This window comes from Armigeres subalbatus, chromosome 2 (genome assembly GCF_024139115.2).
Source record: "Armigeres subalbatus isolate Guangzhou_Male chromosome 2, GZ_Asu_2, whole genome shotgun sequence".
Taxonomy (NCBI): Eukaryota; Metazoa; Arthropoda; class Insecta; order Diptera; family Culicidae; genus Armigeres; species Armigeres subalbatus.
Window position 1 is genome coordinate 344,413,301 of NC_085140.1, and position 23,936 is coordinate 344,437,236.

The 23,936-nt window shown below is 37.3% G+C and overlaps 2 protein-coding genes across 2 annotated transcripts; both read left to right on the forward strand.

The window, feature by feature from the left end:
* The first annotated feature begins 612 nt into the window (after window positions 1-612).
* Window positions 613-1,502, forward strand: LOC134217025 (uncharacterized). Its single transcript, XM_062695779.1, has 5 exons — window positions 613-691; window positions 751-789; window positions 854-970; window positions 1,032-1,278; window positions 1,341-1,502. The coding sequence occupies exons 1-5, from the start codon at window positions 638-640 to the stop codon at window positions 1,388-1,390; spliced, it is 507 nt and encodes a 168-aa protein (XP_062551763.1). The 5' UTR covers window positions 613-637; the 3' UTR covers window positions 1,391-1,502.
* A 13,684-nt stretch (window positions 1,503-15,186) lies between these two features.
* LOC134217026 (uncharacterized) lies at window positions 15,187-16,239 on the forward strand. The gene is made up of 5 exons (XM_062695780.1): window positions 15,187-15,287; window positions 15,346-15,384; window positions 15,451-15,567; window positions 15,629-15,875; window positions 15,938-16,239. Exons 1-5 carry the CDS (start codon window positions 15,234-15,236, stop codon window positions 15,982-15,984), a joined length of 504 nt encoding a protein of 167 aa, XP_062551764.1. The 5' UTR covers window positions 15,187-15,233; the 3' UTR covers window positions 15,985-16,239.
* Window positions 16,240-23,936: the final 7,697 nt, after the last annotated feature.

Here is a 23,936-nt window from a genome sequence, read left to right on the forward strand (position 1 = left end):
TTGTTCTGCTACTACTAATCCATTACATACAGCCATACAGCTACGTAGTCCTACGTCACTTTTGCATACAACCCTATTGGGTTGCATCTTTGAGTTTTTTCTATTAAATTCACTGAGGATTGCCTCTGGAAATTCTTCTAAGAATTACTCTGCAAATTTATCCTGAAATTCCTCCGAAAGCTTCTCCAGAAATTCGTCCAGAAAATTCCTCTAAAAATTTACCCTGCAATTTCTGAAGAAACTTCCTAAGGTATTCTTTCAAAAATTCCCAACTGTTATTCCCAACTATTCGGGAAACTCCACCTTTATCTTTCTCCTTCCATTTTTTCGGAAATATATCGGTTATGAGTCAACGTATATCAACTAAAAAGTTTACACGAGATTAAAATTTGTTCTTGCTTAAATATCTGTTACCTGTGTTGTAAATAGATCCACCTACCGCTACCCTATAGAGAATGTCAATTGTTCTGCAATTATTCGCAATCTAGATTTTACTATCATTAAATAAACGGAAATTGTGAAAACTGCCGGGCGTAACTTAGGAATTTATCAAAAAATGTACAATCTTCTATTTGCTTTCCTACTATATAATACAAAGCACTGACACACAGTTAAGCGATTTTTTTTCTTTCGGAAAATGGAAGTTATAAGTTTAGTGTGGCAATTTGTTGTTTCTGTAGTGATCATACAGGTAATTGAATGCAAATTCAAATGAAAAATCGTAATTGACGCTATATTTTCGAGAATTAGGTAGTTGTGGCAGAGGAGTGCATTAGATTGCAGGACCATGTAAGTTTAGAAGAATATTGTTGAATTGAACTGAATGATTTTTTGTTATAAATTCGTTCTATAGATGAATGAGCTCGAAAAATGCTGCAGCTATACCCCGCCCTATCCTCGGGACGGTATTGGAAAATGCTCTAAGCAAGCAGCAGAAAAAAGCGGGACAGATAAAGTAGAATATCTATCGGTATATCAGTTTTCTAATACACGATCTATAAAACATTTACTACACATAGTTCTGATTGCAGTGCATTTTTGAATGTTATTTCGACCGGCTCGGATTGGTGGTTGATAATACGCTCCACCTGGATAAGGTATCCGAACATCTGCAGTCGATGAGTGAGGATGTTCGGAGCACGGTTATTGCAGCGTACAAAAAATGTGATGCTGAAACAACTGGATCACAACGCGTTTGCCATTCATATGCACAGGAGCTTGAAGCATGCACTCTGATAGAGATCAGCCGACTATGCCCGGATGAGCTTTACAATCCGAGTATTAAGAATTGGATGTCATTTTTCAAGAGCTGTCTTTTAGATTTCATTATTTTATTTTAGGTGAAATATGCGACAAGAGAAGGGCAGGCGCTGAAATCTGCTCAAGTTAAAATGAAAGTATTACAAACTAGGACGGTCAAACCTAGAATAAAGCTTATTCTCCATTCACAGTAAGAGGTATATGTTTTATTTAGCTTGATGTAGAAAGACAGTATTGCTCACAGATGCCCACTATAAATTCTCGAAATACTAAGACTATGAGATCACTGCAAAGATGAGCCTTCGTGTTGGGTAAGAAGGAGGTGCGAAGTCCCAATGTACTATGTTCAGGTACACCCAGCCAGCGGATGCTACATTTACTTACAATTTTGTATAAGCACCTATCGAATTGATATAAAGGAGCCCCTCTTAGCCTAGCGGTTAGATGTGCGGCTACAAAGAAAGACCATGCCTGGCTTTGATTCCGGTCGGACTAGAAAATTTTCGGGTTGAAAATTGTCTCGACTTCTTTGAGTACAAAGATCATCGTGTTAGCCACATATAAAACTGGTCAACTTGACTTAAAAAATTAGCAATTGATAACTGTGGAAGTGCTTAATGCACACTAAGCTGAGAGGCGACAATGTCCCAGTGGGGGATGTTATCCTACCAAAGTAGAAAAAAAAACTGGGCAAATGCAAATTTTGGTAGTGCGTCGTTGCAATACACTAATAAATCATCTTACCTCCTTTATACCATATTGCGTCCGCCCGGGTGGACGCAAACACATGGGAGGCCCTCACGGATGATTCAGGCATTATTGCAACTCTCATCTCTTTCCTCAAGATGGGGGCTTATAACGCCTCAATTAATCGTTAAGCTGTAAGTCCCTCAACATGGGGTGCCCGGGCTTCCCAGGTTTATCCAGGGTTGTTAATCTTGGCCAAATTATGCAAATTGTTATTTCCACGGTCCGAGTCGTGAGTAGGACAAATTGGACAAATGTCGATTTGGGCAACAGCTCTGGTATTAGCATGAGCTTTTATCGAGTCGCACAAACTAGTGGGTGTTACTAGCCTAGACTTTGGTATGAGAGTAGCATCACTTCCACAGAACATGGCATCCGTTACCACAAAGGTGCAGAGAACTCTACGACCTCTCGTAGGTGCCACGGGAGGTTTTGGAGTTGTTGGTGTGGAAGGTATAAGAGTAGAAATCGTTTTGGTAGAACGTAAAACACAGAAAGAAGTAAGACATACAGAACAGAAAAAGGACGATATTCAAGAAGGAGGAGGGGTTTTGAACCATCGTAGAAACATATCTTTCCTTTTTTTTTGTTAAATACCTTGTCTGTGCATATGCACAGCACATGTTTCAAAATGGACAAATTGATATGAAATTTTCGAAAAAGAATCAATGTGTCTTTGAGGAACTCGAACCCTCAACCTTCTACTTTCTAGATAGGCGAGTTAACCTCTACACAACAAGACCACTTAAAGGACGCGTTTGCGGAAAAGCTATCAGAATCCGAGTACCAACCTCCACCGCGGTTAGCTCTTTTTTGCAAATTGAATATCTTTCGGATGCTTGATATGCAATTAATTGTAATCAAGTGTCGGTCTTCCACCGTCATTAGTCGTCTGAGTACACGCGACCGTAGCGTAGAAAACAATCACACCCATCGAATGCTTTAGCCAAGCAAGCCTTTGGCACAGCAGAGTGTGATTGATTCGCACTCTATACAAATCCACCCAGCCAGTTGTTGGCGGCATAGTGTGTGATGTTGATAATAAAAAAGGTGCACTCGCTTGACTGTGGATATACAACAGTAAAGCACATGTGACGATTGGACAAATCAAGCATCCGAAAGATATTCAATTTGCAAAAAAAGACTCGGATTCTGATGGCTTTCCTGCAAACGTGACCTTTAAGTGGTCTTGTTGTGTAGGGGTTATCACGCCTATTTAGAGAGTAGAAGGTTGAGGGTTCGAGTCCCTCAAAGACACGTGGATTCTTTTTCGCAAATTTCATATCAATTTGTCCATTTCGAAACATGTGCTGTGCATATGCACAGTAGGTTGTCCCAAAAAAAATCGATGTTCGAAAAGTCATGGTGCTCAACCCTGAAATGAAAGATATACCTGTCTTGATAATTTTTGTAGAACAAACCGAATTTCTAAAAAATCGTTTAGAGGTCGCGCCAGATCGATTTTTGAAAAATGAGCCTTTTTTTGGTAAAAAATCAAATATTGGGTCTTTTCACAATTTTTTTCAGGGTCACCAATTCGCGCCCATATTCTGACGCATATTTTAATGCCACATGTTAGAGTATAAAAGTAAGCATGCCGAGACCGTAGAGCATCGTCTCAGTTCAGCTTGTGCGAAGATAGTAGTTTACGACACATGTTTACGTTCAAACTGAATGTTTACATACGTGCTGAGCTCGCCTTGTATTTTGTATGCCGTGAAAAGCATCCTATGATTGAATCAAAACTAATAAAGAGATCATAGTAAACCTGATTACTTGTATATTGCTACATATTAACTGTTGGGTGTGATATCAATTTATAACTGGCTCCATCCTTATACTCCGACCAAATCCAGTAATTCAGGTAACCAACTCCATCGGAAATCAAAGCTATGTTACCTAGAAAATATTCCCATTTATTTGCTTTTGAATTGTTTTTAATTAAAATTAAAATATTGGTGCAATCTTGATGAAATTATAACATGTAAAGAAAAAGTTCTGCAGACTGTAAAAACGCACAATACCAAAAACTAATTCATGGAGAATATGGGCAAAGATCCACAGAAAAATAAAAAAATATAAAACGAATGGGTGACCCTGCAAAAAAATTGTGAAAGGACCCAATATTTGATTTTTTACCTAAAAACCCAGATTAATCCACCTAGCGTTGGTGGTGCCTTTCTCGCATTTAGCTAAGACACCAACCTTATATGGGGTTTATATGGTCCGATGTACCATTTTTTTCATAACTTTTAAATGCAATGACCGATCGTTATAAAATTCAATAGTGATCAACAAGGCTTTGTCCCCTGTCGAATAAAACTTGTTGCTAAAATTTAATAGTGATCAACAAGGCTTTGTCCCCTGTCGAATGAAACTTGTTGCGAGAAAATCGGTTAAGGATTACTATACGAAAAGTTGTCTAATGTTTTTTATAGCTTTTGTGCACACACATACACACACACATACACACATACATACACACGGACAGACAGACATGTGTTCAGCTCGTCAAGCTGAGTCGATTGGTATATAATACTATGGGTCTCAGAGGCTTCTATAAAAAGTTCGTTTTCGGAGTGAAATGATAGCCTTTCGGTACAACTTTGTTGTACGAGAAAGGCAAAAAGCTCATTTTTCAAAAATCGATCTGGCGCGACCTCTAAACGATTTTTTAGAAATTCGGTTTGTTCTACAAAAATTATCCAGACAGGTATATCTTTCATTTAAGGGTTGAGCACCATTAGTTTTCGAACATCGATTTTTTTTGGAACACCCTAATGAACAGCCAAGATATTTAACAAAAAAAAAATGATTTTCGTACGGCCGAGCTGCCGAATAATATGCAATTAATATCTTTCCTTACAAAACCTTCACATGCCAGATTTGGTTCCATTTGCTTGATTAATTCTCGAATTATGAAGAAATTGGTGTGTCATTTGTATGAGAGACCCCTTTCCAGTTCCGGAGACGAGTCAGCCTAGGGCTGAAAGTCTCCTTAATAAAGATAATAATTTAAAAAATACCCCCTTTCCAAAGAGGGGAGGGGTCTCGAACCATCTTAAGAACCTTTCTCGGTCCCAAAAACCTCTACATACAAATTTTCACGCCGATCGGTTCAGTAGTTTCCGAGTCTATAAGGGTCAGACTGACAGACATTCATTTTTCTGTATATAAGATGTATATAGGGGAACGGTTCGCCACTTCAGCTCATAGTTCCGACTTCCATCCCATCAAAAACAAAGCAATGGAAAGGAATTTAGTTTCAAGATACAATTAAGTGGTGGAATTCAATGGGACTGTATTAACTCGTCTTATGACAAGTGAATTTAGTTTGTTTATTATTTTTGTGATTTTTTTCAGCAGTGAGCACGCATGTCGACAAAAAGAAGCGACGAATTTAGTTCCGTATTTCTTTGTTTAGCGATGAGATGGATATATGTACAGTGAGATGGAGATCAGAACAGTTCCCTAGATCAGAGGTTCCCAAACTTTTTGAATATGCGACCCCCCTAGTAGCATCACATGTTGCTTGCGACCCACCAGGTACAAAATGCATTGATTTTAAGAAATTATAAAAATGAATTCCCGTTTGATAAAACAAATCATAACAAATCGTAATATTTTTTTTCTATTTGGATTGGATTTGGATTGGATTTGGATTGGATTTGGATTGGATTTGGATTGGATTTGGATTAGATTTGGATTGGATTTTGATTGGATTTGGATTGGATTTGGATTGGATTTGGATTGGATTTGGATTGGATTTGGATTGGATTTGGATTGGATTTGGATTGGATTTGGATTGGATTGGATTTGGATTGGATTTGGATTGGATTTGGATTGGATTTGGATTGGATTTGGATTGGATTTGGATTGGATTTGGATTGGATTTGGATTGGATTTGGATTGGATTTGAATTGGATTTGTATTGGATTTGGATTTGGATTGGATTTGGATTGGATTTAAATCGTATTGTACTTCATTGTATTTGCAAGAATCTTGGATAACAGCTTCTTTAAATTTGTTGTTCTTTTATGGATCACTCATTACTGTGTGGGACAAAATATTGACAAAAGTTTGAATCAAGGTTTGTCTTTTGCGACCCACTTGGCGTCAGCCCACGACTCCCCTGGGGGTCGCGACCCTGATTTGGGAAACCATGCCTAGATTACTTTCAAAATGTTTGATTAATCGCATTTGATAATTTCATTAACTATTATTTTACCTCTAGGACCCATAAGTAAGTGAGTAAATTTTTATTTATCTCTGGAAAACTTTTAGGCCAAGGATATTTTTGATCATTTAGTAGTTTGTCAATAATTCATTCCGTGGGGCTTTTCTTAGCCGTGCGGTAAGATGCGCGGCTGCAAAGAAAGTCTATGCTGAAGGTGGCTTGGCTCGAATCCTCGAATCCGGTCTAGGAAATTATTTGGTTGGAAATTTTCTTCGACGTGCTGCGAGGCGGCAATATCCCAGTGGTGTATTTAATACCAATAAGAAAAAGAAGAATAACTCATTCCAGAGGCTGAATTCCAAAATGTGTAGTATGATGAACTTCTAGTGAGAAGGTTTTCTTTCTTTTAGTTGTTTTGAGTAAGCAGCAAATAAAACTAAATGATTGATATTTCGTTATCATTTATTATAAGTTACTGCACCTAGCGCTTTAACTTCATTATTAGTGGAATTCAAAGAATGATTTGTTAGGCAGAGTTGTGAAAACCCTTCCCGCTAAAAGCTCAGCACATTTTGGAATTTAGCATGTGGAATGAGTTATTAACAAATTACTAAATGATCGAGCCCAGATTACTAAATGATCGAAAACATCCTTGCTTTGGACATCTTGAGCGCTTTCGAGATTATAAAGTGCCTAAAGTTAGGATCCCAGAAACTTCTATCACCGACGGTGCTTCTATGATTATTCTAAAGACTCTGATTAACTTTCAAATCACCATTTGATAACACCCAGATTCTTGCCATAATCATGAGTAGGACAATGCTTTGACTGTCCCACCCAGGCAAATTCATGCGTAGGACATGCCCTACTTGCCCCAACCACTCCCGGCGCCACTGGTTGGATTTTAATCATTAGGCATGTTTCCTTCTTTTGATTCAAATTTTTGCGATGACAGGCATAGAAAACGTTCGGATGGCTTTCTGCTGGTGCCAAAAGAAAAAAATTTGGGGTTGTATACAAGACACGACCGCTCGACGTAAACTACGTAAAACCAAATATAGTACACTGAACCAACTATGCCGCTCTATATAGAAGAGAAGGAACCATCCCACGACAATACTACCCAGCTACCCAGCTTAGCAACATCTTCCACTCTATGAAGGAGCACGTACAGCACGTACTCTCGTTCATGCCATCAATGACAAATGAAGTGAGCGGAATTAAGTGCATAATATTTCAATAAATATATTTCAATAAATTGCGGGGAGCGTGTTCATCACGTAAACCAGAGAATAGCAGAATTTCTCCCGATGGCGTTTTGTCTTCTCAGAAGTTTGGCCAAAAGACTTCCCTCAGTCAGATCTCAGATCTCAGGGTTATGCAGCGTGCCTCATTGGCAAGTTGTGTCAATTTACCCGGGTGGGCTAGGGTTAAAACGTTTCATGTTCCTATTCGTGCCCCTTGTTTCGCGCTAAGAGTCTTGCCGTAAGATCAGTCCGTATTCATTCATTGTCGGATTCTCGAACAAATTGATGTTTCGGGAACAGAACACGCAAAAAAAAGCGTTCATGAATTCGTGAACTAACAAGTTCACGGTGTATTTTTTTCGTGAACAATAGCCACGGATTCGGGAACACAGCTACACACTTAATTTTTTTTACCAGGATCTCAGCAAAATGTTAAACTTTTACCGAGTTTCGCACAGCCGTGCCCCAGCAAACATGTTTTTTGCCGAGATTTCTGTCAAAGTTGATGAAAATCAGCAAATAATTTGCCGAAAATCAGCTAACACACGTCATTTTTGCCGGGATATCAGTTTTTATTTTGCTGGGCAGACGGCTGTGCGGATTTTTGCCGAGCTGCAGAATTAAAAACTGAGTGTGTACGTTTTCTGGAACGTTCTGGAAAACGTGACTGGTATTCCCGAATCCATGAATTAAATCACGGTGTATTTTTGCCTATTCACGAATTCGGGAACGCTTTTTTTGCGTGTAGGTTGTTGGCCCAAGGTTTCCTATCCACCGGTGATGCCACTGCCATCTTAGGTAGGGGAGAACAGTGCATAATGCACCCTCGGGGCAAAATGGCCTCACTTATAAAATCACTTCTATAATCTGTTGTAGGACATTAACTCCTTTCATATTCACTCAAATTTAACGATTTGCGATTCTTCCACCTCACCAGTAAGATTGTAGTGCAATCCATAAGAAAAAAGAAACAACCATGTGTTTATTTATATGCAATTCGGTCAAGTACGTAACCCTTAACTGGAGGTCGCTTGTCATCGCAAGACCCGTGAAAGTGTGGGTATTGGAACCAGAGCTGGCGGCTGTGGGTGAGGACCAGAGCTGGCGACCGTGACAGGACGTTGTATAATCATTCTGCGCGGTAGTACACACCCGCTATGCCTGACCTTGTTGACTAGTTATGCGCGATAATGAATACCTTATATAGTCTTGGTTCTATTCAACCGCTATTTCTTTATCTTTAATTTATTTCATCACAGTGTCCCAAACACATAATTTGATACAGTACACAATATCTCAACAACTTAAAACAATAATCACAAATTGTCGACATTGATTCCAAGAGATGATTCAACTTATCAACTTTTGCGCAGTCCTACCGAGCCACCATCTGTGGGATCCTAATGACCCGCTATCTGCGCGATCCTAAAGCCCGCAGTCCACCATCTGTGCGGTCTTTCCGACCCGCTAACTGCGCGGCCCAACTGACCAGCTATCTGCGCGGTCATTCCGACCCGCTTTCTGCGCGGTCCTTCCGACCCTCTTCCTGCGGGTACTTACTGCTTAAAAAAAAACTGCTGAACCGCTAAAAAAAATCAATTTTGTCATTATAAGTTAAAAACACTTACCCAAACACTGCAATTTGTGCTCAGAGTGATCTCTTTTCATCCAGTATTTTTTTATTAGATTCTGAATCGTGAAAATTCTGCTGGCATGAACGCCATTGTGAAGACTTAAATACTGGCGGAAAGAGATCACTCCGAGCTGCCACTGTTCCTGCTCGTCCAGTCTGTTTGACAGAAACTGATTGAGGTAAGGTAGCATCGTGGCTACTTGGATGATTAGGAAAAGTCTCACGGTAAGTATATGCATGGAGGTTTATCATGCTATATTCACCACATGTCACAATGTTCACTTCTTGACTAGTTCCACACACATATTATTCGGCAACTTGACCGTACAATTTTTTTTTGTTATATATCATAGCTGCAAATATGCACAGCACATGTTTCGATATGGACAAATTATTATGAAATTTTCGAAAAACATTCCTCGTGTCTTGATGAAAGTCGAACCCTCAACCTACTAATCTCCAAATATTCGTGATAACCCCTACACAACAAAACCACTTAAAGGTCTTTTTCCAGGGTTCGGGATGGATGTAAATTGATTCGTGTAACATATAGTACCTCACAGTAACATAAATTTACACAATATCGCCGAAAACTCAAAAACATGCTCTAATGCAAACGGGAACTCAAAAACACCTGAAATAACGTCGGTATATGGGCAGCCTAATACCCCACCAAAATCAGTATAGATGTCTCCACTGCGCCCAAAAACCACCCGGCTAACATGTCCCTTCAGCTAACCAGCCCCGGTATCCCATATATGTAAAAATATGATAATGTTTGTTCGACAAATTTCACAAGAACATGTCACATAACATAAATATTTGTAACACTGGCCTTACATCGGTTCAGAAAACGTTATTTCACTTAACACTGTGATAAAAATGAGAGATTTATTTTAGTTGAATAATAATAAATTAGAAAGTATTTCGTAAGTCAAATAAAAATCTGTTTTAAAATTTTACAGGAATACGGATAAAGTGTACATTTTTTTAACAGAATCAAATATCAGAACAAATTTCTGTACCGGGTAATCCGGGGGATCTTTGATCGACGGGGCATCATTGGTCAGTTTAACCATTTCCCAAATTTCTGGGACCATTTTCATAGAAATGGCCATACATCTGTATTCTGGATTCTCATTCTGCAGCCAGCATTGCTTGGCAAATTATTTCTAGCTGATATAAGTTTACATCGCAAATAATGAAAAATTATTAGGTCCAATGAGCAGAAAGAAGCATAAAAGGAAAAATGAGAAGCTTCTTTTCTTTTCTTTCTTTTCTTTCTTCTTTTACCATACCCCTTCTTGCATCTTCTTTCTTCTTATTTTTTTTTCGTTTTTTCTTTTTCGCACTACCTTTTCTTCTCTCTTCTTTCTTCTTTCTTCGTATTCTCGCTTTTTCCTTCTCCCTTTTTTCTTCTTTCTTCTTCATTATTCTTTCTTCCTTCATTCTTCTTCTTTCTTCCTTGTTCCTTTTCCTTATTTTTTCTTTTTTTCCATTTTCCCTTCCTTCTTCTTTCTACTCTCTTATTTTTTCTTCCTTCTTCTTCATACCTTCTTCTTTAACCCTTCTTTCTTCATCTTTCTTTCTTATTCCTTCTTCCTACTTTGTTTTTCGTCCTATTTTATCCTTCTTTCTTCCTTCTTCCTTTTCCCCTCTTTCTCCCTTCTTTCTTCTTTTTTTTCCTTTTTCTTTCTTTCTTCTTCATTTTTCCTTCTTCCTTCGTCCTGCTTTCTTCTTTCTCCTTACTGGTTTCTTTTTGTTTTTCCCTTATTTCTTCTTCCATCTTCCTTCTGCTCAATTCTTCCCACTTCTTTCTTCTTTCTTTATTCGTTTCCCTTCTTCCTTCCTTTATTCTTATTCATTCTTCCTTCTTCTTACTTCCTTCTTTTTTCTTCCCTATTCCTTCCCCTTTCTTCAATCTCCCCGCCTCCTTCTTCTTTGTTATTTCTTCTTTCTTCCTTTTCTCTTTCATCTTATTTGTTGTTCCTTTTCATCTTTTCACTTGTCATAATGACCTTTTGGCCTAATGACCCAGCATCATTTTTATCCTACCAGAATCGATGAGAACCGCTTCAAGCTCTAGCGTGTCAGTTGTTGGAGTTCCAACAGTATTAATAATTCGATTCTTGATGGAGGTGCCTGTCGTGGTTTTGTATTTTTTTTGCATAGTTTCAAATAAACTTATTGTTACAAAAGACTTTGGTTTTACTACGATGTCATCCCTACGCTGTGAGCATTGCATATCCTAGCGTTCAAGAAATAATAAATGGACAATTGAACACCTATTCTAAAAGATACGATGAAGAAATGCTAATACTGTTGTATATAAAAATATCCGTAAACTGCTAAAAATAACTATTTATACCAAGTATGTATGTCACGATTATACATTTTAGCAAGTGTTATTACCAAATATAATCAATAAGGATCCACACATAAATCAAATTATTGCTTATTTGTGACCACTAACAAAGTTAATTTTTATAAATATTTTATAAGTGGTTTGCGTGAAGAATGGTTATGTTGGCGCTTATATACGTCATAACTTAAATCTTTGAATTTTGCCAATAAAAAGTTCGGTAAAATAGAATTTGCATAGGTCATGAACTTTCCATGGTTAATCCTGATCTATGTTTCTGATTACCCTATCCAACTAACTAACTAACTAAATAACAACTAACAAATTGTCGACATTGATTCCAAGAAATGATTCAACTTATCAAATTTTGCGCAGTTCTACCGAGCCACCATCTGTGGGATCCTAATGACCCGCTATCTGCGCGATCCTAAAGCCCGCAGTCCACCATCTGTGCGGTCTTTCCGACCCACTAACTGCGCGGCCTAACTGACCAGCTATCTGCGCGGTCATTCCGACCCGCTTTCTGCGCGGTCCTTTCGACCCGCTTCCTGCAAGTACTTACTGCTTCAAAAAAAAATCTGCTGAACCGCTAAAAAAAATCAATTTTGTCATTATAAGTTAAAAACACTTACCCAAACAATGTAATTTGTGCTCAGAGTGATTTCTTTTCATCCAGTATTTTGTTATTAGATTCTGAATCGTGAAAATTCTGCTGGCATGAACGCCATTGTGAAGACTTAAATACTGGCGGAAAGAGATCACTCCGAGCTGCCACTGTTCCTGCTCGTCCAGCCTGTTTCACAGAAACTGATTGAGGTAAGGTAGCATCGTGGCTGCTTGGATTAGGAAAAGTCTCACGGTAAGTATATGCATGGAGGTTTATCATGCCATATTCAGCACATGTCACAATGTTCACTTCTTGACTAGTTCCACACACATATTATTCGGCAACTTGACCGTACTTTTTTTTTGTTATATATCATAGCTGCAAATATGCACAGCACATGTTTCGGTAAGGACAAATTAATATGAAATTTTCGAAAAACATTCCTCGTGTCTTGATGAAAGTCGAACCCTCAACCTACTAATCTCCAAATATTCGTGATAGCCCCTACACAACAAAACCAATTAAAGGTCTTTTTCCAGGGTTCGGGATGGATGTAAATTGATTCGTGTAACATATAGTACCTAACAGTAACACACATTTACACAATATCGCCGAAAATAAAAAAACATGATCCTATGCAAACGGAAACTCAAAAACACCTGAAATAACGTCGGTATATGGGCAGCCTAATACCCCACCAAAACCAGTATAGATGTCTCCACTGCGCCCAAAAACCACTCGGCCAACATGTCCCTTCAGCTAACCAGCCCCGGTATACCATATATGTAAAAATATGATAATGTTTGTTCGACAAATTTCACAAGAACATGTCACATAACATAAATATTTGTAACACTGGCCTTACATCGGTTCAGAAAACGTTATTTCACTTAACACTGTGATAAAAATGAGAGATTTATTTTAGTTGAATAATAATAAATTAGAAAGTACTTCGTAAGTCAAATAAAAATCTGTTTTAAAATTTTACAGGAATACGGATAAAGTGTACATTTTTTTCAACAGAATCAAATATCAGAACAAATTTCTGTACCGGGTAATCCGGGGGATCTTTGATCGACGGGGCATCATTGGTCAGTTTAACCATTTCCCAAATTTCTGGGACCATTTTCATAGAAATGGCCATACATCTGTATTCTGGATTCTCATTCTGCAGCCAGCATTGCTTGGCAAATTATTTCTAGCTGATATAAGTTTACATCGCAAATAATGAAAAATTATTAGGTCCAATGAGCAGAAAGAAGCATAAAAGGAAAAATGAGAAGCTTCTTTTCTTTTCTTTCTTTTCTTTCTTCTTTTACCATACCCCTTCTTGCATCTTCTTTCTTCTTATTTTTTTTCGTTTTTTCTTTTTCGCACTACCTTTTCTTCTCTCTTCTTTCTTCTTTCTTCGTATTCTCGCTTTTTCCTTCTCCCTTTTTTCTTCTTTCTTCTTCATTCTTCTTTCTTCCTTCATTCTTCTTCTTTCTTCCTTGTTCCTTTTCCTTATTTCTTCTTTTTTTCCATTTTCCCTTCCTTCTTCTTTCTACTTTCTTATTTTTTCTTCCTTCTTCTTTATCCCTTCTTCTTTTACCCTTCTTTCTTCATCTTTCTTTCTTATTCCTTCTTCCTACTTTGTTTTTCGTCCTATTTTATCCTTCTTTCTTCCTTCTTCCTTTTCCCCTCTTTCTCCCTTCTTTCTTCTTTTTTTTCTTTTTTCCATCTTTCTTCTTCCTTTTTCCTTCTTCCTTCTTCCTGCTTTCTTCTTTCTCCTTACTTCTTTCTTTTTGTTTTTTCGTTATTTCTTCTTCCCTCTTCCTTCTGATCAATTCTTTCCACTACTTTCATCTTTCTTTTTTCTTTTTCCTTCGTCCTTCCTTTATCCTTATTCATTCTCCCTTCTTCTTACTTCCTTCTTCCTTCTTCCCTATTCCTTCCCCCTTCTTCAATCTTCCCGCCTCCTTCTTCTTTGTTATTTCTTCTTTCTTCCTTTTCTCTTTAATCTTATTTGTTGTTCCTTTTCATCTTTTCGCTCCCCACTTATCATTCGGCCTAATGGCCATTTGTCATAATGACCTTTTGGCCTAATGACCCAGCATCATTTTTATCCTACCAGAATCGATGAGAACCGCTTCAAGCTCTAGCGTGTCAGTTGTTGGAGTTCCAACAGTATTAATAATTCGATTCTTGATGGAGGTCCCTGTCGTGGTTTTGTATTTTTTTGCATAGTTTCAAATAAACTTATTGTTACAAAAGACTTTGGTTTTACTACGATGTCATCCCTACGCTGTGAGCATTGCATATCCTAGCGTTCAAGAAATAATAATAAATGAACAATTGAACACCTATTCTAAAAGATACGATGAAGAAATGCTAATACTGTTGTATATATAAATATCCGTAAACTGCTAAAAATAACTATTTATACCAAGTATGTTTGTCACGATTATACATTTTAGCAAGTGTTATTACCAAATATAATCAATAAGGATCCACACATAAATCAAATTATTGCTTATTTGTGACCACTAACAAAGTTAATTTTTATAAATATTTTATAAGTGGTTTGCGTGAAGAATGGTTATGTTGGCGCTTATATACATCATAACTTAAATCTATGAATTTTGCCAATAAAAAGTTCGGTAAAATAGAATTTGCATAGGTCATGAACTTTCCATGGTTAATCCCGATCTATGTTTCTGATTACCCCATCCAACTAACACATCTTCCTTCCTGTGGTAATTATGGAGATGCAGAGGTATTCTCCGTCTCTAGTAGCAACAATTACCACACATTCCCATCTGACTGTAAGCATATGACCAGTGCCGTTATTGATCAACATTTGAGAGCTGCTGAAACGTGCACTTCGAGAATAGAAGATAAACCCAAACAACTATTCGCTTGGATCGAAGTGCAATTTGCACCACGGAGTAGCAACCATTGCCTACTAAATTGCATTGATATGTACACTACAGTCAGTTTAAGCTAAGCTAAAACGTACATCCACGAAAGAAGGCCAATTATACTAAATACTTTTCATAATCTAGATTTGTCTATCATTAGGTAAGCGTAAATGATGGAACAATCCGGACGTAAATTAGCAATTTATCAAAGTATGTGCAATCTTCTATTTGCATGACTACTATATAAAACAATGTTGCGACACTTTCATTGTTGAACGATCATTTTTTTCTCGATCAAAGATGGATGTTCTAAATTTATTGTGGAAAATGTTTGTTTCTGTAGTGATGATAAAGGTAATTAGAAGTAAATTCAAATGGAGATCGTTACTGATGATATATTTTCAAAAATAAGGTTATTATGGCAGAGGAGTGCATTAGGTTGCAAGACTATGTAAGTATTGAAGAATATTGTTGAATCGAAGTGAAAATCTGCAAATTATTAAAAAATGTTCGATAGTTGGATGAATTCAATAAATGCTGCAAATATAGCCCGCCCTATCCACGGGAAAGTTTTGAACAATGTTTAAAGACAACAACAGAAAAAGGCGGAACAGATGAAGAGGAATATCTATCGGTATATCGGTTTTATAATACACGATGTATAAGACATTAACTAAACATAGTTCTGATTGCAGTGCGTTTTTGAATGTTATTTCGACCGGCTCGGCTTGATTGTCGATAATAGGCTCCAGCTGGATAAGGTATCCGAACATCTGCAGTCGATGAGTGAGGATGTTCGGAGCACGGTTATTGCAGCGTACAAAAAATGTGATGCTGAAACAACTGGATCACAACGCGTTTGCCATTCATATGCACGGGAGCTTGAAACTTGCACGATAATAGAAATCAGCCGACGATGCCCGGATGAGCTTTATAATCCGAGTATAATGAAAAGAAGATCATTATTTAGCAGTCAGTATTTAAAACTTATTTATTTATTTTAGCTGAAACCTGCGACAAGAGAAAGGTTGCCGAAATATGCAAAAGTTGAAACGGAAACATTGTAGATATCTAGAAGGAAGTAAAACTTATTTCAGCAATCACAGTAGTAGGTTGAATCCTGTCCCATTGTTTCCTATTGATAATTGGCCGGATCGGACTATGGGATCAAAAGTAATGGTCAAAATAAAAATTTCAAAACCACAATACATAATCATTTTTTTTGGCACTTATGCTCATCCGATTTGCTTGCAACAAGTTGCGTTTGGCGAGAAATTTTACAATGCACATAAATAAATATGAAAAATAAGGCCTATCCACTTACTGTTATTTTAGACTTTTCTTATATATTTCATTACCCTTTTGAACGAACGAGAAAGGCACCATCATCGCTAGGTGGAATAATAAGGTTTTTTTTATTCATTCAGAAACAGATTTTTTTTTTCTAAAACTCCTCCAGAAACTCATTTAGAAATTCTCCCGGAAATTTCTTCATAAATTCAATTCTATATTCCTTTAGGAAATACCGTCGTTCGGGGTGACATTGGGCCTAGGGGGTAAGATTGGGCCAAAAACGAAAAATGTTTCAACTCCTAATATCTCAGAAACTGTTACGAATTTTGATCAAAACTTCAAATGGTTCGAAATTATAGTAAAATTCACGTCTAGGAAATCACAAAACAAATTCCAAGAACTAATTGTGCTATAATGCTTGGAATTTGAATGTAAAACTATTGATCGAGTGAACCCGTATTAAAATAGTGTCAGTAATGCCCCACAAATCTATTACATAACTAGTTTTTAGATCGATGGATACCTGGTTATCATGTTACGATAATCTGTTGTTGTTTTATCGAATTTTATGAATATTTATATAGCGGTTCTGTTTTTTCGTAGCAACGAGCAATGCACGCTGAAAAGGGGTGAGATTGGGCCAAGCCTTTGGTTGATTTGCCATACATAGTTGGTAAGAGCCGTAATGTAGGCAATTATTTTCAATGAACGATTGAATCGTTGCATCGTCACCGTTGAACTTTATTGTACTTGGCCCAATGTCACCCCCTGTGAGGGGTGAGAATGGGCCATTTTTAAACAACATATAACTTTGAAGAATTTTCCTCATTTATTATTTATTCCCCACACAGTGATAAACTCATTGTTCAAGCTTGTACCAAACTAATTAAAACTTGATTCCATTGTTAACTACTAGAACTTTGTAACATTTATTTGGAGCATGCCACATTTTGGCCCAATGACACCCCCGTTGGCGGTACTTCGGAAACTCCTTTAAAAAATTCTTCAGAAATCCGGTTTAGGAAACCTTTGGGAATTCCGTTAGAAATTCCTACCAAAATTCCGTAGGATTTACATCGGAAGCTATTTTATTCTTTAATGAAACTCCGCAAGAATTCCTGCAGGAATTTCGGAAAGTATTTTGTATTGCTTTGTATTTTGTATGTGCGGTAAAGTGAATTTACTTTTACAATTGAAGAAAACTCAAATAAGAATAGAATGAAATTCAATATATTTATTTATCTTTTCTTCGATAAATACCAACTTTTCACAGGGACATAACTGTGGTGATCGATTTCTATTCGTCGATGTTTTGTTTTCATTAATGCCCAATAGAAAAAAAAGAGAGGTAAGTTTGGCCAAAACTATGAATCCTACTATAAATGGTGGTATTGGGCATAAAAACATACCTAGATTGATAGATAGGTATAGAATATTTTTTCTGTGGCTTCAATGGGGTGTGACACCAATTTTCGGCATAATATCGATTTTTATCATATTCTACAAAACTAACGGAATTTGATCACATTTTGGCTTGCCATGAGCCTGTTTGAAGGTGGATAAAATCCTAATGGTAGATAATGGTCATATGATGGTTTCAATAGTATATTCAAGTCACAGACAAATCAACGCAACACATATTTTCTAAAATGATCAAAATTGCATTATGGTTTTGTTGCTGTTAGGGGAAGGGGGGGGCAAAATGCCCTAGCTAAGCAAACACTGCTCTATTGTCTTATTTGTAACGCTATTCATGGGTATTTTTACATTATGCATCAGTTAAACAAGATAGCTAGTTGATGCCATTCAAAAATTGCCAAAAATCTCAATCATATTGATAATATTTACATTTCAAAAAAGTGGTGATATTTTGTTGCCGGAAAACTCATGAGGCAAAACGCCTTTCAGCTGGCGGCGCCTAGGGAACAAAGTACCACGCGTCGGCGAATCAGCATTCTAGTATGGATAGTCCGTGGAGACGCAAGTACTTTGTAGGTTATTGCCACTAGGGCGTTATGCCTCGCCAAAATGTTAGATGTTTCTTCAAAATGTGGAAATTTTCGGTTTTTCCGATCTTCCCATGCACTATTTTGAAACTTTTTTCGCCTATCCTACATAATTTTAGATCTAGTTTTGTTACGGACATATTAATGACGGTAATCACTCCGCATCGTGCTTTCGTGCTGTGCGGTTCTTTCTCTCTTTGCGAAAGGAAGTTTTTAATACTACCCGAAGCTATTTTAATTTCAACGGTGCTTCTTAGCGCTATTTGTACCCACTGATCCCGTTACGATCTTTGCAAGGACCCGTGCCTTCGTTTTACGTTGGACCCGTTTGCGGAAGTAAAATTCCGACAAGCGGTGGTAATCCTGCAGGGACACCGTTCTGGGAAAAACCTCTTAGAAGGTCACGTCTCCACGCTCAGCAATGAGTATTAACAAAAACAAGAGGAAGGGGGAGTCTCTGAATTCTCCACTTCCTTCAAAGAAACAAGGTTTCAAGACCGTCCTGCCAAAGCGCGGAAAAATAGAAGGAAGCTGGAGAATTCAGATATTCCTTCTAACTCTAATATCGGAAATAATTCTTCTCCAATCGAACTGAGCAATCAGTTCGATTTGATTAATGATGAAATTGAGCAAATCGAATCTACCTCTAGCCCAGGTGATTCGATTCATGCGAAAAAGCAAAGGATTCCGCCAATTGTGGTATCTGTTGCCGAGTTTTCTGGCTTCCGGAATGAGATTTTGAGTAACCTTCAGGGGATCAAGGTTTCATTTCAGATTGCAAGGAAGGGTGACTGCCGCGTTTTGCCGGGATCGTTTGACTATCGCAAACGTCTTCTTCAGTATTTAACTGAGAAGCGCCATAAATTCTTCACATACGACGACAAAACTGAGCGATTGTTCAAAGTCGTCTTGAAAGGTCTCCCCAGTGATGACAAATCACTGGATGAGATTAAAATTGAAATTTCTCAATTACTTGGATTTTCACCAGTCCAAGTAATTAAGATGAAAAAGAAATCCCATTCTGGTACTTTCCAGAGGGGCATTTCTCAAGAATTTTATTTAGTTCATTTTAACAAAAGTGAACTAAATAATATGAAAAGTTTGGAAAAGGCCTGTATTATGTCTCATGTCCGTGTTACATGGGAACATTTCCGCAGGCCTAGGGGAAATTTCCAAAACCCTACCCAGTGCCGTAAGTGCCAAAAGTGGGGTCATGGAACCAAACATTGTCACATGGATGCTAAATGCATGATTTGTGGTGGAACCTCTCACGCCAAGGATGCATGTCCTGTGAGAGAAGATTCCAATAAATTTAAGTGCGCAAACTGTGGGGCAATCATAAATCCAATTTCTGGGAATGCCCTTCACGCAAAAAGTTTTAAATTCCCGTGCAAAATTGATGACGGAAATTCCAATCGGATCCCAGATTCGACGGGTAGACATTTTCAAACGCTCAAATTTCGAAACCGGTTACCGGTCGAGCAATTCATACCCACCACAATTCACAAATAAATTTTGCCGCTCGTCAACGGGTAGCAAGCACTTCAGTAAATTCCAATTTTTCGAATGTACCTACGTATGCAAACATCGCTGCTGGTAGACAAAATTTCTCTTCTCAAAATGAGGTTTATACCCATGTCCCAACGGAAAATAATGGTCATGTTGCCGATTCAGGTAGCATGACTGCTTCCGATTTTGATTTTATAGCTGAACAATTGCATCACATGATTGATGCAATGTTCAAAGCAAATACCATTCCTGAAGCTGTTCAGGTTGGTATAAAGTACACACAAAAATTGTTATCGGACTCCGTTTCAATGGATCCAAATAATTGTGTGAAAGTTCTAAATTGGAATGCCCGCTAAGGAAGATGAATTATTCAACTTCCTTTCAGTTCATAATGTGCATATTGCCATTATAACTGAAACGTATTTAAAACCAGGACTCTCCATTAAAAGAGATCCAAACTATTTTATCTACAGAAATGATCGTCTTGACAGCGCCTGTGGTGGGGTCGCCATTGTCATTAATAGACGTATCAAACATAAATTATTTTCTTCGTTTGAAACCAAAGTTTTTGAAACCTTGGGAGTTTCTGTTGAAACAAATTTTGGACAATTTTCTTTCATTGCAGCCTACTTGCCTTTTCAATGCAATGGGCAGCAAAAGAATTTGTTGAAAGCTGATCTTCAAATTCTGACTCGCAACAAATCAAAATTCTTCGTAATTGGTGACTTCAATGCCAAACACCGTTCATGGAATAATGCTCAAAGCAATTCCAATGGTAAAATTTTATTTGAAGATTGTTCTGCGGGATATTATACTATTCAATATCCCAATGGACCAACTTGTTTTTCTTCCAGTCGAAATCCTTCTACAATTGATTTAGTTTTAACGGATTCAAGTCAGCTGTGTGGCCAATTGGTAACTCATGCTGACTTTGACTCTGATCACCTTCCTGTGACATTTGAAATCTCACAAGAAGCCATTTATAATCCAATCAGCTCTACGTATATCGATAGGAATTTTGATGTTGATATTCCTCTCGATACCAAAAGTGATATTGATAATGCTCTCGTATCTTTGACAAATTTAATTGTCGAAGCCAGAGGCATTGCAATTCCGAAATGTGAAGTTAAATTCAACTCCATTATTATTGATGACGATCTTCAGCTACTGATCCGTCTTAAAAATGTGAGAAGAAGGCAATACCAAAGAACTCGCGATCCCGCGTTGAAAGTTATTTGGCGTGATTTGCAAAATGAAATTAAAAAACGTTTCGCTATTCTGAGAAATACCAACTTTGAGAATAATGTCTCGAAGTTGGATCCCAGTTCGAAACCCTTTTGGAAATTAACAAAAAATCTTAAAAAACCTCAAAAGCCAATTCCAACGCTTAAAGAGGGAACTAAAATTTTATTAACAAATGGCGAAAAGGCTCAAAAACTTGCTCAGCAGTTCGAGAGTGCCCATAATTTTAGTCTAGGTCTCACTAGTCCAATTGAGGATCAGGTTACACGGAGCTTCGAAGACATTCTCAATCAAGAGAATGTTTTTGACCCTTCGTTGGGAACCAATTTGGATGAAGTGAGATCTATTACTAGAAAATTTAAAAATATGGAAGCTCCGGGTGATGATGGTATTTTCTACTTACTTATCAAAAACTTCCTGAGAGCTTTTTGTCCTTTTTGGTTAATTTATTTAACAAATGTTTTCAATTGGCATACTTTCCCGATAAATGGAAAAACGCCAAAGTTGTTCCAATTTTGAAGCCGGACAAAAATCCAGCTGAGGCTTCTAGTTATCGCCCAATCAGTTTGCTTTCTTCAATAAGCAAACTGTTTGAAAAGATTATTTTAAATAGAATGATGGTTCATATTAATGACAATTCTATTTTTGCTGATGAGCAATTTGGTTTTCGCCATGGGCATTCAACCACTCATCAGTTATTAAGAGTTACGAACTTAATTCGGCTCAACAAATCTGAAGGATATTCGACTGGAGTTGCTCTTCTTGATATAGAGAAAGCATTTGACAGTGTTTGGCATGAAGGTTTGATTGTAAAATTGATGAATTTTAATTTTCCTCTGTACATCATTAAACTGATCCAAAATTATTTATCAGATCGCTCACTGCTGGTAAACTATCAGAATGCTAAATAGATTACCTGTAAAAGCTGGTGTTCCCCCAGGCAGCATACTGGAGCCCATATTGTATAACATTCCTACTTCTGACTTACCTGATTTACCACCACCCTGGCTTTGTTTGCAGATGACACGGGCCTCTCAGCCAAAGGGCGAAGCCTTCGTGTCATTTGTAGTAGATTGCAAAAAAGTTTGGATATTTTCTCCACTTACTTGCAAAAATGGAAAATTTCCCCGAATGCTTCCAAAACTCAGCTTATAATTTTCCCACATAAGCCGAGAGCTTCTTATTTGAAACCTTCTAGCAGACATATTGTCACTATGAATGGGGTTCCAATTAATTGGTCTAGCGAAGCTAAATATTTAGGACTTCTGCTAGATCCAAAATTAACTTTTAAAAATCACATTGAAGGCCTTCAAGCCAAATGTAACAAATATATTAAGTGTCTATATCCACTTATAAACAGAAAATCAAAACTTTGTCTTAAGAACAAACTTTTGATTTACAAACAAATTTTTAGACCTGCCATGTTGTATGCTGTGCCAATATGTGCTAGTTGCTGCAATACCAGAAAGAAGGCACTCCAGAGGATTTTGAAAATGATTCTGAAGTTGCCTCCGTGGTTTAGTACCAATGAACTTCATAGAATTTCTAATATTGAGACATTGCAACAAATGTCCAACAAAATAATTTCCAATTTTAGACAAAAATCGTTGCAATCTTCTATTGCAACGATTAACTCCTTGTACCCTTAGTATAAAATAGGTTAAGTTTAGTTTAAGTTGAAAACATTGTAATTCCTACATGGTTCAATTCAACCAGAGGAAAAAATTCTAACTGCCAGAGGCAATTGAAATGTATTAATAATAATTAAAAGCGTAACATAGCAAATAAGGATGATAGTGTTAAGAAAACACGGAACACCTAGTCTAAGAGATGAATGCATGTATTAGATAATTAGCAAATAAAATTAGTTAAAAAAAAAAATAAATAAATAAAATGACGGTAAATATGAGGGAAACCACAAAAGGCGTTTTGCCCCGGGGGGGGAGGGGGGGGGGGCGTTTTGGAGCCTCTTCACCTACTGATTGGGAAGGTGCATTATTGAAGATAAATCGGTCCTTTCCTGGACCACTATTTTTTTTAGAAAAGAAAGTTGAGCTGTGACAAATTTCATTCAAAACGTTCATGATTGCTTGGAGGCAGCAGAATCATAAGCGCGCGTCGGAAGGAGACGTTGCAAAAGGTATTTGCGAAAGAATTTTTACTCAGAATTCATTATTGAATTTTCGAAGTAATTTCTAGAGGAATTTTCGAACGAAATGTTATTTGAATTAATTTCTAATAGAACTTCCTAAGAAATTCCTAGTTCTATTCACGAATTCTTTCCGAAATGATTTCAGGATATCCTCCAGGAATTCCTACGAAAATTCCTCCAATTTAATCCCGCCTGTGATTTTCAAAAATGACATAAAATCAGTTTTTTTGGACCTTTACGTAAATCTTTTTTTTTTGGGATAATATTCGATTTAACTTCGCCAGTGGTATTGCAAAACAATACTGGCAAAAATATTCATAGGATAGAAATGCCGTACTCGTCGAATCTATTCCTTCCGCTACTGCTTATGAGTAAGTTTTTAAACATTTGTTAGGAGATACATTGTACCTCATTTCTATTATCTGGAAGGAGCTGAGTGTAGTTAGTTTTGTGGGGACAAATCGCATACTCAATTTTAAATCAACAAAAATATAAGTGTTTCAATTGCTATTATGGGAACCTTAATAAAGCACAAAGACTATGATGGAGATTTTGTAAATAATAACTATTATTAGGAAGCCAATTTCAGACAAGAAAATAACCATCTTAACCCTATGGTACTTGAGACTGTTCTTCAAATATAGAAAACGAGTACTACCGAATACTGTTGCACATACCTGCTGTTTGACTACTACTTACTCCTACCTCTACTAATATTATCATAAATGACTTTAGCATCTACAATGTGAACAACTTGTGCTAAACGTCTGAACTGCAGTCGACGAACAGTTATAATCCACT